Source organism: Staurois parvus, unplaced genomic scaffold, assembly GCF_062004578.1.
Source record: "Staurois parvus isolate SC_StPar_1 unplaced genomic scaffold, SC_StPar_1.0 ptg000056l, whole genome shotgun sequence".
In the NCBI taxonomy this organism is placed as follows: domain Eukaryota; kingdom Metazoa; phylum Chordata; class Amphibia; order Anura; family Ranidae; genus Staurois; species Staurois parvus.
Genome location: NW_028317852.1, coordinates 660,767 through 676,040, shown reverse-complemented (window position 1 = coordinate 676,040; position 15,274 = coordinate 660,767). Strand labels below are relative to the sequence as shown.

General features: G+C 42.4%; 1 protein-coding gene across 1 annotated transcript in view; it reads right to left on the bottom strand.

The window, feature by feature from the left end:
• The window catches only part of LOC149469949 (uncharacterized), a 29,487-nt gene that overhangs the window by 11,242 nt on the left and 2,971 nt on the right, over positions 1–15,274 (bottom strand). Inside the window, exons 2-3 of the mRNA XM_089668146.1 lie at positions 6,806–6,888; positions 811–937 (exon numbers count right to left, since the gene is read on the bottom strand). Of these exons, the coding sequence (XP_089524272.1) occupies positions 811–937; positions 6,806–6,880 (202 nt within the window). The 5' untranslated portion in view covers positions 6,881–6,888. The remainder of the gene's footprint in view (positions 1–810; positions 938–6,805; positions 6,889–15,274) is intronic.

The window sequence follows — 15,274 nt, the reverse complement described above, 5'->3', positions numbered from 1 at the left end:
TAGCCCAGATATATGAAGAATACGGGAGATTGTTGTCACATGTACCACAAAACCAGTACTTGCCAGATATTCCTGTAGCTCCTTTAATGTTGCTGTAGGCCTCTTGGCAGCTTTCCAGACCAGTTTTCTTCTCGTCTTTTCATCAATTTTGGAGGGACGTCCAGTTCTTGGTAATGTCACTGTTGCATCATTTTCTCCATTTGATGATGACTGTCTTCACTGTGTTCCATGGTATATTTAATGCCTTGGAAATTCTTTTGTACCCTTCTCCTGACGGATACCTTTTAACAATGAGATCCTTCTGATGCTTTGGAAGCTCTCTGCGGACCATGGCTTTTGCTGTAGGATGCGACTAAGAAAATATGTCAGGAAAGACCTACTAGAACAGCTGAACTTTATTTGGGGTTAATCAGAGGCACTTTAAATGATGACAGGTGTGTACTGACTACTATTTAATTTGATTATGAATGTGATTGCTTAATTCTGAACACAGCTACATCCCCAGTTATAAGGGGGTGTGCACACTAATGCAACCACATTATTTTAGTTTTTTATGTTTACTTTTCCTCCCTAAAAGATTTCAGTTTGTTTTTCAATTGAGTTGTACAGTTTATAGGTCACATTAAAAGGTGGAAAAAGTTCTGAAATGATTTAGCTTTGTCTAATTTTTTTACATCACAGAAACCTGACATTTTATTAGGGGTGTGTAGACTTCTTATATCCACTGTATATACTTTAAATTAGCTAACAGACTGAACCAATAAATACAGCTACTTTATCTTTATCAGACTAACTTTCAGTAAATCTTACCCACTAAGGTTGGAGTCTGGTGGATTTCAGTTGGTTCATTTTTACAAGATTTTTTTTGTCTTTCTTCAAATGACTCCAACTCTTCTACGGAGAAACGGACGGTGACATTATCAGATTTCATTGGTTCCTGTAATGAAAAACAGAGTTCGTTACCTGGCAACTGAATTTCCTGGAAGCTCATAAAAGAGTGTGGTTCCACCCACCTAAAATAGGAAACACAAACCTCACTGATATTAAAAGGACAAACCCAGACACAATAACAAGCCTCATTAGCATTAAAGAACTGAAAGGCAAGCAGTAGAACATACTACACCTAAGTCTAAACTAAAACCCTAATCACTAAAATATGGGAGGGAATTCCCCACTGTCCTTGAAGATTCCTGGAAATTGAGTTACCAGGTTTTACCCAAATCGTCTTTCAGGACAGCACATGATTGGAGAAGCAAGAAATAACCTACTAGGGTGGAGCTACTGCTTGCAGAACCTACTTCCAAAAGGTTCAGACCCCATTCAAGTGTTCCCAGAGAAGTACAAAAAACATGCATCACACTTGCAGTGTCATTTATTTCTAACAGCACCCCAAACATGGGTAGCAGTTTTGCAAGAGTCACTAAAAAAAAAAAAATAACAATAATTATATTGTAAAGCGCTGAGCAAACTGTTGGCGCTATATAAATCCTGTATAATAATATTAATAAAAAAAAAAAACAAAACACTTCAGGAGCTACTGTACTTTGGCACGTTTGTCACACATAGGGCAGATACTGAAGAATGTGCTGCCTTCTGCAGGCCTGGGGAAAATCTCACCCCATAATGCAACAGTGATTGTACTGTGAAGCATCCAATAATAAGTCATGGACCTGCTGCCCTTCATGGTAAATCAAGGTACCTAGGGTATAATACTGGTTTCTATCCAGTGGTTGTAAAGGATCCTTACTTGCTCAGATACAGCAGGAAGAGCCATTGGCTTCCACTGCTGTCAATCAGAGCCAGTGACGAGGGAGCGGTGGGGGTGTGTTGTGGGGCGGAGCGGAGCTCTGTGTGTCTTATGAACACACAGAGTAGGGCTTGGGAGCATGCATGCATGAGTGCCCCCATAGCAAGCAGCTATGAAGGATCAGGGCTGCTCTGTGTGAAGCCATTACACAGAGCAGGCAAGTATACCATGTTTGTTTATTTTTTTTTTAAACAAAACAAACTCACCTTTAATAAAAAAAATGCCAAGTTTGCAAAAAAATACCAAAGTGCATTTATTATTTCTCTTCCTATATCCTCAGCAGTGCCCTCGCAGTTCATTGAGAACTATAAGCTGCCTGCCGTGGTGGCAGATCAAACTTGCAGTTTCTTCAGTCACAGCTGTGAATGAATGACATGGCTGTACAGGCAGAGCCCCTCCCAGCTGCGCCGATTTTAAAATGTGGCAATGGATGCAGGAAGAGGATTCTCCACTGGCTGTCACAGTGGAAGGGTTGAGGAGTGTGAGTAGGGCACAAGCTGGAACATGTTACACTCTAAACACGGGTGTAACATGTAACATGTTCCAAAAGGTGAGCTTAGACTTTAAAGTGATTGTAAAGGCAGATTTTTTTTTTTTTTTTATAACAAATATGTCATACTGCTCTGTGCAATGATTTTTACACAAAGCATACCCAATCCTCCTCTTTTCGGGTCCCTGGCCAAAGCTCCTGTCCCCTACCTCCTGACAAATTCCCCCACAGCAAGCAGCTTGCTCCTGAGGCACTGCTCTGTATGTCCATTCACACGCAGATGTGGATCGGCACCGCCCCCCTGCTCTTTTCTCATTGGCTGTGATTGCCAGTAGCTGGACCAAAGGGTCCTGCTGCTGTCTCAGCCAATGAGGAGAGAGAGACCTGGGACAGCTGTGGCTCTCATGGACATCGCTGGATCGAGATGGGGATCAGGCAATTTTTGGGGGGCATCTGCACACAGAAAGTTTTTTTACCTTCATACATAGAATGCATGAAGGTAAAAAACTTTGATGCTTTACGACCACTTAAGGTGGCCTCTGAATTCAGCCATAGGTCAGGAAGATTTAGCTATCTATGATCTAACTCTGTAAGGGAGGGATAGGAAACTATCAAAGTCTGCAGGATCAGATTTCAGCTACATGCTGGAGGCAATGTAGAAGTCGGCGGGGAATAATTGAAGCACTAGAAAATGGGAGTCACAGCTATACCACATACACATGCAGCACAGCCCTAACATGGCTGCTAGAATCTTTTTTTAGTGGTCATGGTGACCTGGTGACCAGGAATTAGAGACCAGCTTTAGAGGGAGAAAGGAATTGGAGGCTGGGATCAAAAATCTTTCAACATCAACTCCCCAATCTCACCTATCCAAGCCAGGCAGGTCCACTGTCCCTGGGGTAGAATCTGAGCTGGATAATGTTGGAGGCCCCTACAGAGCCTGAAGGACTTCCAGTATTGATCTTCTGATGTTGTTCCTGCTAGGCCTGAGAAAACGCAAGTTCTGTATTGTTTGTAGCCTGGCATTTCCTGTTTTTGGTGGGCACAACTGCACTCCTATGCTGTCGTAGAAGGCAGGATGTACACTTAGGGGTTGATTTACTAAAACTGAAGAGTGAAAAATCTGGTGCAGCTGTGCATGGTAGCCAATCAGCTTCTAACTTCAGCTTGTTCCATTAAGCTTTGACAAAAAAGAACTGGAAGCTGATTGGTTTCTGTGCAGAGCTGCAACAGATTTTACACTCTCCAGTTTTAGTAAATCAACCCCATAATGAGAGATTTGCTAAATGCCACAAAGGTATAGCATTCAAAATTACCAAAAACGTAAGTCAGCACCTCTGACACAGTGCTAGCATGAGCTGCACATTATGAGCTTCATAAAGCTGCCATTCAGAAACCACTTGTATTCAGTCCACAGACACATAAACCTGGCGTAAGCACCAATCCTAGACAAAAATCAACATTGTTGATGATCATCTTTCACACTATTTCTTACAGATAGATAAGCTTGGATGTGGAGAAAGCCAAAGATGGCTTTAAACCATAATGTTGTCAAATGTTCGGCATATTGGAGGATCATTGATGTTATGGGCCGCCATCTCAAGGGAGTCATTATATCTGAGTTCAGTTTGAAGAACTGTATAAAGCCCAAGGAATATGAGCCCATGATGAGGGAATACAAATTCAAGGGTCAGTTCACCTTTCTGCACTCTTCTCAAAAACAATTCCCATGCCTTCGCATTCCCAATCTGCTGCTCTCTGTCCTGTTTGCACAAAGCTCTATGTGAACACCCACTCCCCCCTTCATTCTTGCTATATGGCTGGACAGGACAAACATTAGATGTGTCCCTCCAGTGGCAGCTTACAAAGCTCTGCTGGTGCTGCTACAGAGAGATTGCACATTTGCACATTGCTGGGTGCACTGCACATGAACATAGTTTGAATAAGTCAGCAATGACCCTGGGGAGTACTTGTAATGTTCAGCCCATCCTGCTGTTTAGCCAGGGTGGAACAGGGCTGACCACCTACAGCTTTTTGGAGACAGACTGAGCAAGACAGGGGTATGCAATGGGAAAGGGGCAGATTTTTTTAAATCTGAACAGTGCTTTGCAAAGTGCTGGGGGCAGGGGTGGACTGACCATTCAAGCACTCGAGCACTGCCCGAGGGCCTGGGGTCAGTAGGGGGCCCCATGAGATGCCCCTGGTACCTTTCATTGGCTTTTTTGGGTGTGGGTGAGTACATAGGGGCCCCATGATCCCCTATTGCCAGGGGGCCCCATGAGTTGTCAGTCCGCCCCTGGCTTGGGGTGATGAAAAGCATGGGGGATTTTTTGAGAAGAGTGCAGAAAGGTGAACTAACCCTTTAATTAAATCGTATCCTGGAATATGGGCACATCAAGAAGAAACATTGTTTTCACCATAATTAGCACCTTGCCATGACCTAGTAATCCTTGGCCTTTACGCAAAACTTCAAGCAGCCCCCTAGATATAAATGACTCTCTCCGACTTGGATGCCCGTACCAACACTGCTCCTCTGATATGCTTAACATTTTCTGACATTGTGGCTTAAAGTCACCCTTGACTTTCCCTATTTCCACGTTTGGCCAGCTGTAGGATGTAGGTGACTGTGAGACTGTTATATTTTTATAGGATTGGTGCTTCTTACATCAGGGTCATGGGTCTGTGTGCTGGTCACTGGAAATAATGGTTTCTTGGATGGCAGCTTTGTGAAGCTCATGATTTGCAGCTCATGCTGAGACTATTACATGATGACTCAGATTTATGGCAATTTTGAAGACTATAATTTTGTAGCATTTAGTAACTCTTATTAAGTGTCCATTCTACCCGGTTTGTGAACTTGTAGCCACTATTCCTCTGTGCTGATACAGATTCACCACGTTAAGCTTATATTGTAATTTTTGTATATGGTTCCCTTCACACATTAAAAAGTGTTACAGTTTTACTGACCAGAACACCTGCGTCCAGGCATTGACTATATGGAATTCTGCTGGTTCCTGTTGCCAACTGCAGACATCTTGTGCTACTGATACATACCACTAACTGGATGTCACCCCAATATAACTCATCTTTGCAGATATGGTTGTAATCCTGAGTGAGTTAATATAAATGTAAACTCCATGTGCAAACCCCTAACCCTTTCTACCAAAAAAGGTGTTTGCCATGAGATGATGCTGTGTCCACACTGGATTAATTTATCAGACCAACATACAAACTCAATAAGTACAATTACAATCACATTTCCAATTACATTGGAATAAAGAGTAAAATATAAGTGCATTATGAGATGTAAAGGGACTGCAGTTGAGTGCAATGAAATGTAAAATGAATGTAAAATTAAAAACAAATATCTAAAATCAATGTCCCGCACTGCAGGACCCTGAAATAGCCTGAAATTTTGTAATCAGCACCTACCCTGTGTTGAGACTACTCTTTAACCTCCCTAGCGGTCTGATCATGTCCATATTTCTGTGCTCAAAGCTGTACATTTTTTTTGCATGGAGATATGTCTTTTTTTATTGTAGGCCTGTAATTCTTAGGAATAACTCACTGAAATCTGGCCGAACAAGAGTCTAGTAAACATCCCGGGTATGATAAAATTTGAAACACGAAATCATAAATTGTAGTATAATAATCATAAAAAATTATATAATAATTATAAATTAATTCAATAATGTAATCAAACCAAAAACACTGAAATTTGAAATATTGCGGCAAGTTTGCACATCAGTGAGTTTAGTCGCAAAATCGTTTTCAGTGTCTGATGACGAATTTCCCCACGAATCATTATCACTCAATTCTGCAAGTGGTTCTGATTTACTATCGCTGTTCTCTAGCTGATCTAAAACCGCTTTTGACCTAAAGGGACGCTTTTTGGACGCCATGGACATTTCTCAGTTTCCAGGCAGAAAGAACAGTAAAAATGTAGGCAGGGCACAGGACAAAGCACTCGGGACACAATGTATGTGAAATGGTTTGATACTATGTGATTTTACTGTATTGAGTGAATGTCACTTTTACAATTTTTGAAGTTCGCAGGGAACGAAACCCGGAAGACGGATGCTGGCATCGGCTGGAGGAGATAGCAGGGGACGCTGCAGGGGGGATATCACAGGAGCGCAGGACAAGGTAAGTGATCAAGGGAATCCCTGAGCAACGCTGCAAGGTAATCCCGAGTGTAGCTCAGAGTTACCTGTTTTGGTACTGAACGTTTACCCTGAATATTTGAAGCACCAAGAAAAAGGGGGCTGTATAGCCAACATTGCTGCCGGCATGAACTGCCGCTATTTAGGAATTAGTTCAGATGCAATTTTGTTCTATTTTTGCATCTTCTATAGCTACTTATGTGGCTAACCTTCATCCAGAGTATATTTTTATTACCTTTAGAGAAGCCAAAATACTGAAGCAACAAAAAGGTTTCATGTGTAAGGCAGACTATACATTTTACAAAAAGGATACAGGAATAACCCCACAAAAACTGCTTCAATTACCTGTAAGGATGTAGTTCCTGTGTCATTTTCATCCATAGAATGACTACTTTCAGCATCTGTCTCACACTCAGCCATTTGAAACGCTGTGGAGTAAAGCAAACATTTGGGGGGAAAAAAAAAAATTATACAAAAATGTAAAATCCAATTGTACCAAGGTTCACAAAAGCACTACACTAGATTATGACTATAATACAGTCAGGGCCTGCACATAATGGTCAGTATACTGTAAGTAATGCTGGACATGACTTGCAAAGACTGGAGACATACTAGAGGAAACAATTGTCTGATACAGTGAACAAGCTACAGGTTTGGAGACATGCTGCACAAGGCAATCAGAGACTATAGGCATGGTATATGAGACTACTAGAGATCACAATTATTAATCCTTTACAGGTTAATGCTCCTACCACAGACATCTAGGGGTCCAGGGTCAAGCAGCAAGTACCAAAGAGATGCACATTGTAGACCAGGGAGTGAGGCTAAGTTCACATCTGTGCGGGTGGTGCCGCTGCGGATCCGCACAAAAATCCATGTAGCCGCAACACCCGCACAGAGGAATGCGGGCCCGCAGGTGGGTGCCATTAATTCTAATGGCAAGCGGCCCACACTGGAAATCGCAACCATACTGGGAACCAAGGTTCCCGTGCTCTCTGCGTTTTCATGGGCACGGGAGTCCATTCAAATTAATGGACTCTCATGCCCGCGCAAATCGCGGACCGCAGGAATGCAGATATGAACCAGGGGTTACACAATGTTGAAAAATGTACGTTTTTCATATATAATGTATGAAGTTTCTCATTTATCCAGATCATAGTATAGCTAGTAGTAGTTAGCCACATTCAACTGGAATTGTTCTGAAATGTAGGAGACATTTTGAGGCATGTCCAATTCACTTTTTGAAGTTGAAGAACTTGCTTGGAGAAGCTACAAAATGTCTTCAATGTTACAGAACAAGACCAGTTGGCTAACTGATACTATTTTATTTTATTTATTTCAGTTACTTATATAGCGCCATCAATTTACGCAGCACTTTACATACATATATTAAATTTGCATCGGTCCCTAACCCTCTAGGAGGGGAAAATAATAATTGGTGGAGAAATCCTTGTTGGCAAGCACAGAGGTAAGACGTTTCTTGTAGTTGGTTACCAGGTTTGTACACATCTCAGGAGGGATTTTGGTCCACTCTTCTTTACAGAGCTTTTCTAAATTCGTAAGGTTTCTTGGCTGTCACTTGGCAACTCGAAGTTTCAACTTCCTCCATAAATTTTCTATAGGATTAAAGGTCATATATGACCTTAGCCATTTGCCAACCGCACTATAGCCGAATGACAGCTACAGCGCGGTTGTCCAGTTCTGGGAGGGCGTCATATGACTCCCAGAACATATCCTCCCAGAACATGCCATCCCGTGCACCCCCGACGATCTCCGTGATCGCTCTGGCCTACGGACACAGCTGATCACGTGATGTGGTAAAAGGCCAATCACAGCTGCTTTTTACCAGGTGATCAGCTGTGTTCAATGACACAGCAGATCACCAGGTAAGTGCAGTTCCCGGTTATCGGCTGCACTTTCCTCGTGCTGTCACAACGTGAGGAAAGTACTGCCGATAACCGGCAATTGTCAAAAGACGGATCAGCACCGATCATCAGGGCACTGATGATCAGTGCCCAGCAGTGCCACCCACCTCTTCCTAGCAGTACCACCCATCTGTGCCCAGCAGTGACACCCATCAGTGCCCAGCAGTGCCGCCATTCAATGCTGTCAATCATTGCCACTCATCAGTGCCACCTATCAGTGTCCATTATTGTTGCATATCAGTGCAGCATCATCAGTGCCACCTCATCAGTGCAGCTTCATCAACGCACATCAGTGAAGGAGAAAAATTACCTGTTTGCAAAATGTTGTAATAGAAACAGAGAAAAACTTTTTTTTTTTAATTTTTTGCTCTTTTTTTTTATTTATAGTGCAAAAAATAGAACACCCAGCTGTGTAAATACCACCAAAAAAAGCTCTACTTGTGTGAAAAAAAAATTATAACAATTTCATATGGGTACAGTGTTGCATGACTGCACAATTGTCTTTCAAAGTGCGACAGCGCTGAAAGCTGAAAATTGGCCTGGGCAGAAAGAGGGTATAAGTCCCAGTAGGCAAGTGGTTAATGTGCTTCTTCTTGAGCAACTCCTTTGTTGCCTTGGTGTTATGTTTCGGGTCAGTGTTGGGCAGCACAGTGGCTAAATGGTTAGCACTTCCGCCTGGCAGCACTAGGGTCGTTGGTTCAAATCCCAGCCATGGCACCACCTGCCTGGAGTTTGCATATTCTCTCTGTGCCTGTGTGGGTTTCCTCCAGGTACTCTGGTTTCTTCCCACACTCCAAAGACATGTAGGTTAATTGGATCCTTTCTAAATTGGCCCTAGTATGTGTATGTATGAATGTAAGTTAGAGACCTTAGATTGTACACCCCTTGAGGGTTAGGGACTGATGTGAATATATAATATATATGTAAAGCGCTGCATAAGTTGACAGTGCTATATAAGTACCTGAAATAAATAAATAATTGTTATGCTGGAAGACCCATCCATAACCCCCTCTCAGTGTTTGGTCTGAGGGAAGAAGGTCCTCATCCAACATTTTACAATACATGGCCCCTTCCATCGTCCCCTCAATGCAGCAAAGTCGGCCTGTACCTGTAGCAGAAAAACAACCCCAAAGTTTGTTTCCACCTCCATGCCACTCTGTGGGAGCCAGGATTATTGTTGGTTGGTAGGGGATCAAATACTTATTTTACTCAGTGAACAGCAACTCAATTTATAACATTTATATCATGTGTCTTTTCTTGATTTTTGGTTGATATTCTGTCTCCATTTTAAAAAATTATTTAAAATACACTTATGATAAAAATTATAGACTCTTCCTTTGTTTGTAAGTGAGCAAACAAAATCTGCAGAGGATCAAATAATTATTTTCCCCACTGTATTAGGGCAAATTTAGGCAGGAGCTAATGAACCTACCAGCGGGTCTTTGGAGAGTGGAATGAAAAACTGAATACCCAAAAGGAAAGCCATACAAGGCACAGGGAGAACATGCAAACTCCAGGCAGGTTGTGCCGTGGTTAGGATTTGAACCGACAACCCTAGTGCTGCCAGGCAGAAGTGCTAACCATTTAGTACTAACATAATGTTACAAAATACATACTACTTATATTCTAATGTGTTTCAAATTCAGCATCCTTATCTTGTAATTAAGTGTACTGCCATCTCTTACAGAGTAACACAGCTAGAATGTACATATGTGACTTGAAGAGTCGCAGTACTAGCTTCCAACTGCATGTGGCATTGCAGACTAACTGAAATCACAATTCACTCAACAAGAGAAACTTTGAATGTATGTTCTGAAAATGAGTATTTACAAATGAAATTCTACTAGTGTATGGCCACCTTTACATCCCACCTACATTCTCGTGAGCTTTTGTTTTTCAGTACAGGCATATAAATGACCAGCAGCAGTCCCCAAATGCAACATTTCCCTCGGTGGGAAGTCTTGGTCGGAAAGGATATTTGAGTAACACTACATGGAATGCACTCTGTGTTCATTTGAAGGAAGCCAGTGCTTTGTAAAGTTCTAATCAGCCCCTAAACTCCTGTGTGTGGCCCACCGTGTCCAAGTCTGGGTACAACACTTGTTGGGCATCTGTCCCAGTATCTAGTCCTGGCTGGATGTGGTGAATATAGATTGGGGGGTTTGTTTGGAGGTGTAGTTAATAGCACTGCCACTGAGCTCCAAAACGGCTTTTAATTGAAGCTTCACCCTTCTGATCAGCCCTATTTTCGGAGACCTCTGGAGGTGTAGACAGAGATGCTTTCAGTATACCAACACCAAACAGGTTCTTATTGGCTGTAAATAAATAAAGTGCAGCGCTCAATAGATAATGAAGTAGAATGCTCCTTTGAAAATAAGTATACAGTTGCAAGAAAAAGTATGTGAACCCCTTGGGATTACGTGGAGTTTTGCATGAATTGGGCATAAAATGTGCTCTGAACGTCATCTAAGTCACAACAATAGAAGAACACAGTCTGCTGAACATAATACTACACAAACATTAGATGTTGCCATGGTTTAATTGCACATAACATGTAAACATTCACAGTGCAGGGAGGAAAAAGTATGTGAGGCCCTAGCTTAATGACTTCTCCCAGAGCTATTTGGAGCCAGGAGTGAGCCAACCTTGACTCCAATCAGTGTGATGATATTGGATGTGTTACTGACAGCTGTCCTGCCCTTAAAAAACACACACCTGTTTTGGGTTTACTGGTTTCAAGAAGCACTGTCTGATGTGAACCATGCCTCGCAGAAAAGAGCTCTCAGAAGACCTACGATCAAGAATTGTTGACTTGCATGAAGCTGGAAAGGGTTACAAAAGTATCTCCAAAAGCCTTGATGTTCATGTGTCCACGGTAAGACAGACTGTCTACAAATGGAGAAAGTTTAGCACTGTTGCTACTCTCCCTAGGCAAGGTGGTCCTGTAAAAATGACTGCAAGAGCACAGCGCAGAATGCTGCATGAGGTAAAGAAGAATCCCAGAGTGTCAGCTAAAGATCTACAGAAATCTCTGGCACATGCTAACATTTTTGTTGACACATCTACAATAAGGAAAAAATTAAACAAGAATGGAGTACATGGGAGGACACCACGGAGGAAGCCATTGCTGTCCAAAAAGAATATTGCAGCACGTTTGAAGTTTGCAAAAGAGCACCTGGATGTTCCACAGCACTACTGGCAAAATATACTGTGGACAGATGAAACCAAGATTGAGTTGTTTGGGAAGAACACACAACACTATGTGTGAAGAAAAAAAGGCACAGCACACCAACATCAAAACCTCATCCCCACTGTAAAACATGGCGGAGGGAGCATCATGGTTTGGGGCTGCTTTGCTGCCTCAGGGCCTGGACGGATTGTTGTCATTGATGGGAAAATGAATTCCAGAGTTTATCAAGACATTTTGCAGGAAAACGTACCACCATCTGTCCGCCAACTGAAGCTCCGCAGAGGATGGGTGATGCAACAGGACAATGACCCAAAGCATACAAGTAATTCAACAAAACAATGGCTGCAACAGCACAGAATACACCTTCTGGAGTGGCCCAGTCAGAGTCCTGACCTCAACACGATTGAAATGCTGTGGCATGACCTTAAGAGAGCGATTCCCACCAGACATCCCAAGAATATTGCTACACTGAAACAGTTTTGTGAAGAGGAGTGGTCCAAAATTACTCCAGATCGTTGTGCAGGTCTGATCTGCAACTACTGGAAATGTTTGGTTGAGGTTATTGGTGCCAAAGGAGGGTCAACCAGTTATTAAGTCCAAAGGTTCACATACTTTTTCCTCCCTCCACTGTGAATGTTTACATGTTATGTGCAATTAAACCATGGCAACAGCTAATGTTTGTGTAGTATTATGTTCAGCAGACTGTGTTCTTCTATTGTTATGACTTAGATGACGTTCAGAGCACATTTTATGCCCAATTCATGCAAAACTCCACGTAATCCCAAGGGGTTCACATACTTTTTCTTGCAACTGTATCAATAGAGTTCAACAGTAGGCACCAGCTGTAGTTTCCTATGAAGCAGTTATCCCAATGGAATTGTGACTGAAATAGCAGAAGTGCGCACTCACCAGAAGCGCATGTAGGAATAATAATCCTAGGTAGTAATCTGTAATTAGCAGGTGGTGGGCAACCTTCTGAGATCTGGTCAGTCAGTCTGCGTTAGGTATGAGGTACTGCTGGGTCCAGAGGTTCCCTTAAGGGTGGATGGGCGCTCAGCCTGCATACAGGGCTCCCTCCTCTGGATACTGGATGACACAGGACTTGTTTGAAGTTACGGAGCCTTTTCGTACAAACTTTGTATGTGTAGTCTTCAATTAGGATAGGTTCACACCTATGTGTTTTGCAGTGTGTTTTCAGATCTTCAGATTCAAGCACTACAGTCCATTTACAGGATAACTTCACCTCCTTGATGCGACCCTCAAAGGGCCAAAACGCTTTTGTTATTTGAAGCCAGGAATCTTCACTGGTAATAGACACCTGCTCAGGTAGATGATATCCCCCTCACTAGGAACAGCCAGGTCCCCTCCAGTATAAAGCTGCCAGCCACCAATCTGGACTATTGCACTTTGAATTGTATATCCATAGTTAAGATTTTCCATGGTCTCCTCCTTGGTGACCACCTGTCCTCTTAATGAGGACACAGACAGCTTGAAAAAAAAAAAAAAAAACTATTTGTATGGCCGAGATACAATCCAGCAGGGACCAACAGATTCAATCCATCTATGGCCAGGCTGGTTGTACCCAGGTTGATCCAGCCAGTTAGATTTTTTTAACATGTGATTACTGCTGGTGGTTATAGCTGCCAGCAGTGATCACTGTTATCTGCCAGCAGGGAAGGCTCCCCGCCAACAGAACACAATAGTGCTACAGGAGAGATTCCACCCCCCCATCAACACAGACTGTGGTTGCAGGAAAGGATATTCTATGGATTGGCTAACAAACAGAAAATACAAATGTGCTGTATGAAACTCTGTACCACTCAGAATTTATTCAATAAAAAAATTTTCTTTTGTCACTTAGAATACATAAATAGGAGGACTGTAGTGTGACTATTCAGTCTTCAGTACACACACACAAAAGCTAAAAGCACAAAGTTTAAAATCATGCCATAAAAACCCCCAACCACATAGCTACCAGCCACAAACCAACATGTCATTACAGACTATCAATCAATTAGGGTGCCTAAAAAGGGCCCTAGGTTGCTCTGATCTGGGTCATTCAAAGTATTCTTGAACCATTGGCAAGGTGTTATAACATATTACAAATATAGCACTTTGCATTGTACAGTTTGTCTGCATTTATATACAGTACATATTCTTCCACTGTGCACCCATCACTGTATAATTAATAATGACTAAACCACACGTTGAAGGATCCACAGCTATTATGGAAGGCATTTATCTTGATTGCACGCCTTGTGACCTGCTTGTGCTAGAGTGGCACCTAAGCACCATCACTATGCCTGGATACAACTGGCTCTGGGACAGCGACTCAGGCACCTAAAATGCCAGTGGGCTAACATCAGCTGCAGGGAGAGCACAAGAAATACTGGCGACTAGTCCTTTGGCCTCTGCCTGCCTTTTTTGGGCACAGCTTTCAGAGTGTAGTTCCTCTTTAACCCATTTGCTGCCATAGACACAAGAACTATGTCTGCAGCCGAGCCAGCATGTATACAAACGCCTGTCTGCTATAGCAGCCAGGAGATTGTTTACATTTTTACTCCCAAGGTGCAGGTTTTCAAAGTAATTGAAGATGCTGCAGAGTTGCTCTATCGCTACATGCTCTGAAAACCTCTACAGGGCATCTATTGTAAAAAAATACATATTGTTTTGGGGAGTTTAAGTAATCTTCGGGTCTAAAATGTCATTAAAGGGTTAAAAGCCTGTCTTCATGGCCTTTTGTTTGCGTCAAGTGGGTTTTGCATTCCTACACAAGTCTATAGGAATGCAACATAGTCTATAGGACTACACAAGTCTATAGGAAGTCAAACGCAGATCGAAAAAACAATTCTGTAGGTTAACTGAAAGTCAGATGTCACCCCTCAATAAATTCTTAGTGATCCCAGAACCATTTCTTAGGCGTTATCCATATTGGTGCAGAGACCCCTATACCGTGAACAGGACTTTTTTTTTTTTTGCAGTGTTTCTAGACCTCTTGTGCTGCATGTAGGCAGACCATTAAAATCTATAAGGATGCAACAGCAGCATGGGCACAGCCACCTGTCCTAATGTGACACGGTCTGAACTCAGGGCTGCTTACCCACATACCTGTCACATTAGGATGAGCAGCTGTGCCCATGCAGCCACTGCATCCTAATAGATTTCAACAGGCTGCTTACCCACAGCACCCGAAGTCTAGAAATGCTGCAAAAAACAGCCTGATCATGGTATATGGGGCTCAGCTCCAATGTGAACAAGACCAAAGCCAGTTAACACAGGCTCTAAGTCAATAAAGTATAAAGTCTTACAAGCTTTTATCATCAAATCAAAAGAAAAATTCTAGAATCAAATGATATATACTGCTGTGGACTGCCAAATAGAAATGCATTAAGTATAATTTTATTTTAAAGCTCAACTCTGGGAAGTCCACAAAAATTACTCTTGCAGTGGCACTTCTGTCCAAGGGTGGCTAGGTTGCTCCTCCATAGATACAGTGGAGTGAACGTAGCCACCTTAAGTCAAGAGGCGTGTTACTGACAAATCACCACATGAAACAAAAGGATTAAAAGCTTGGAAAAAAAAAAAAAACACCTAATGCAGCTACTGCATCCAATGAGTGGTGAGCTAAAACATATTACATTTTTTTGGGGGGTGTAGTTATGCGTCAAGGAGCATTTAAAGCTTACCTACATTCCCAAA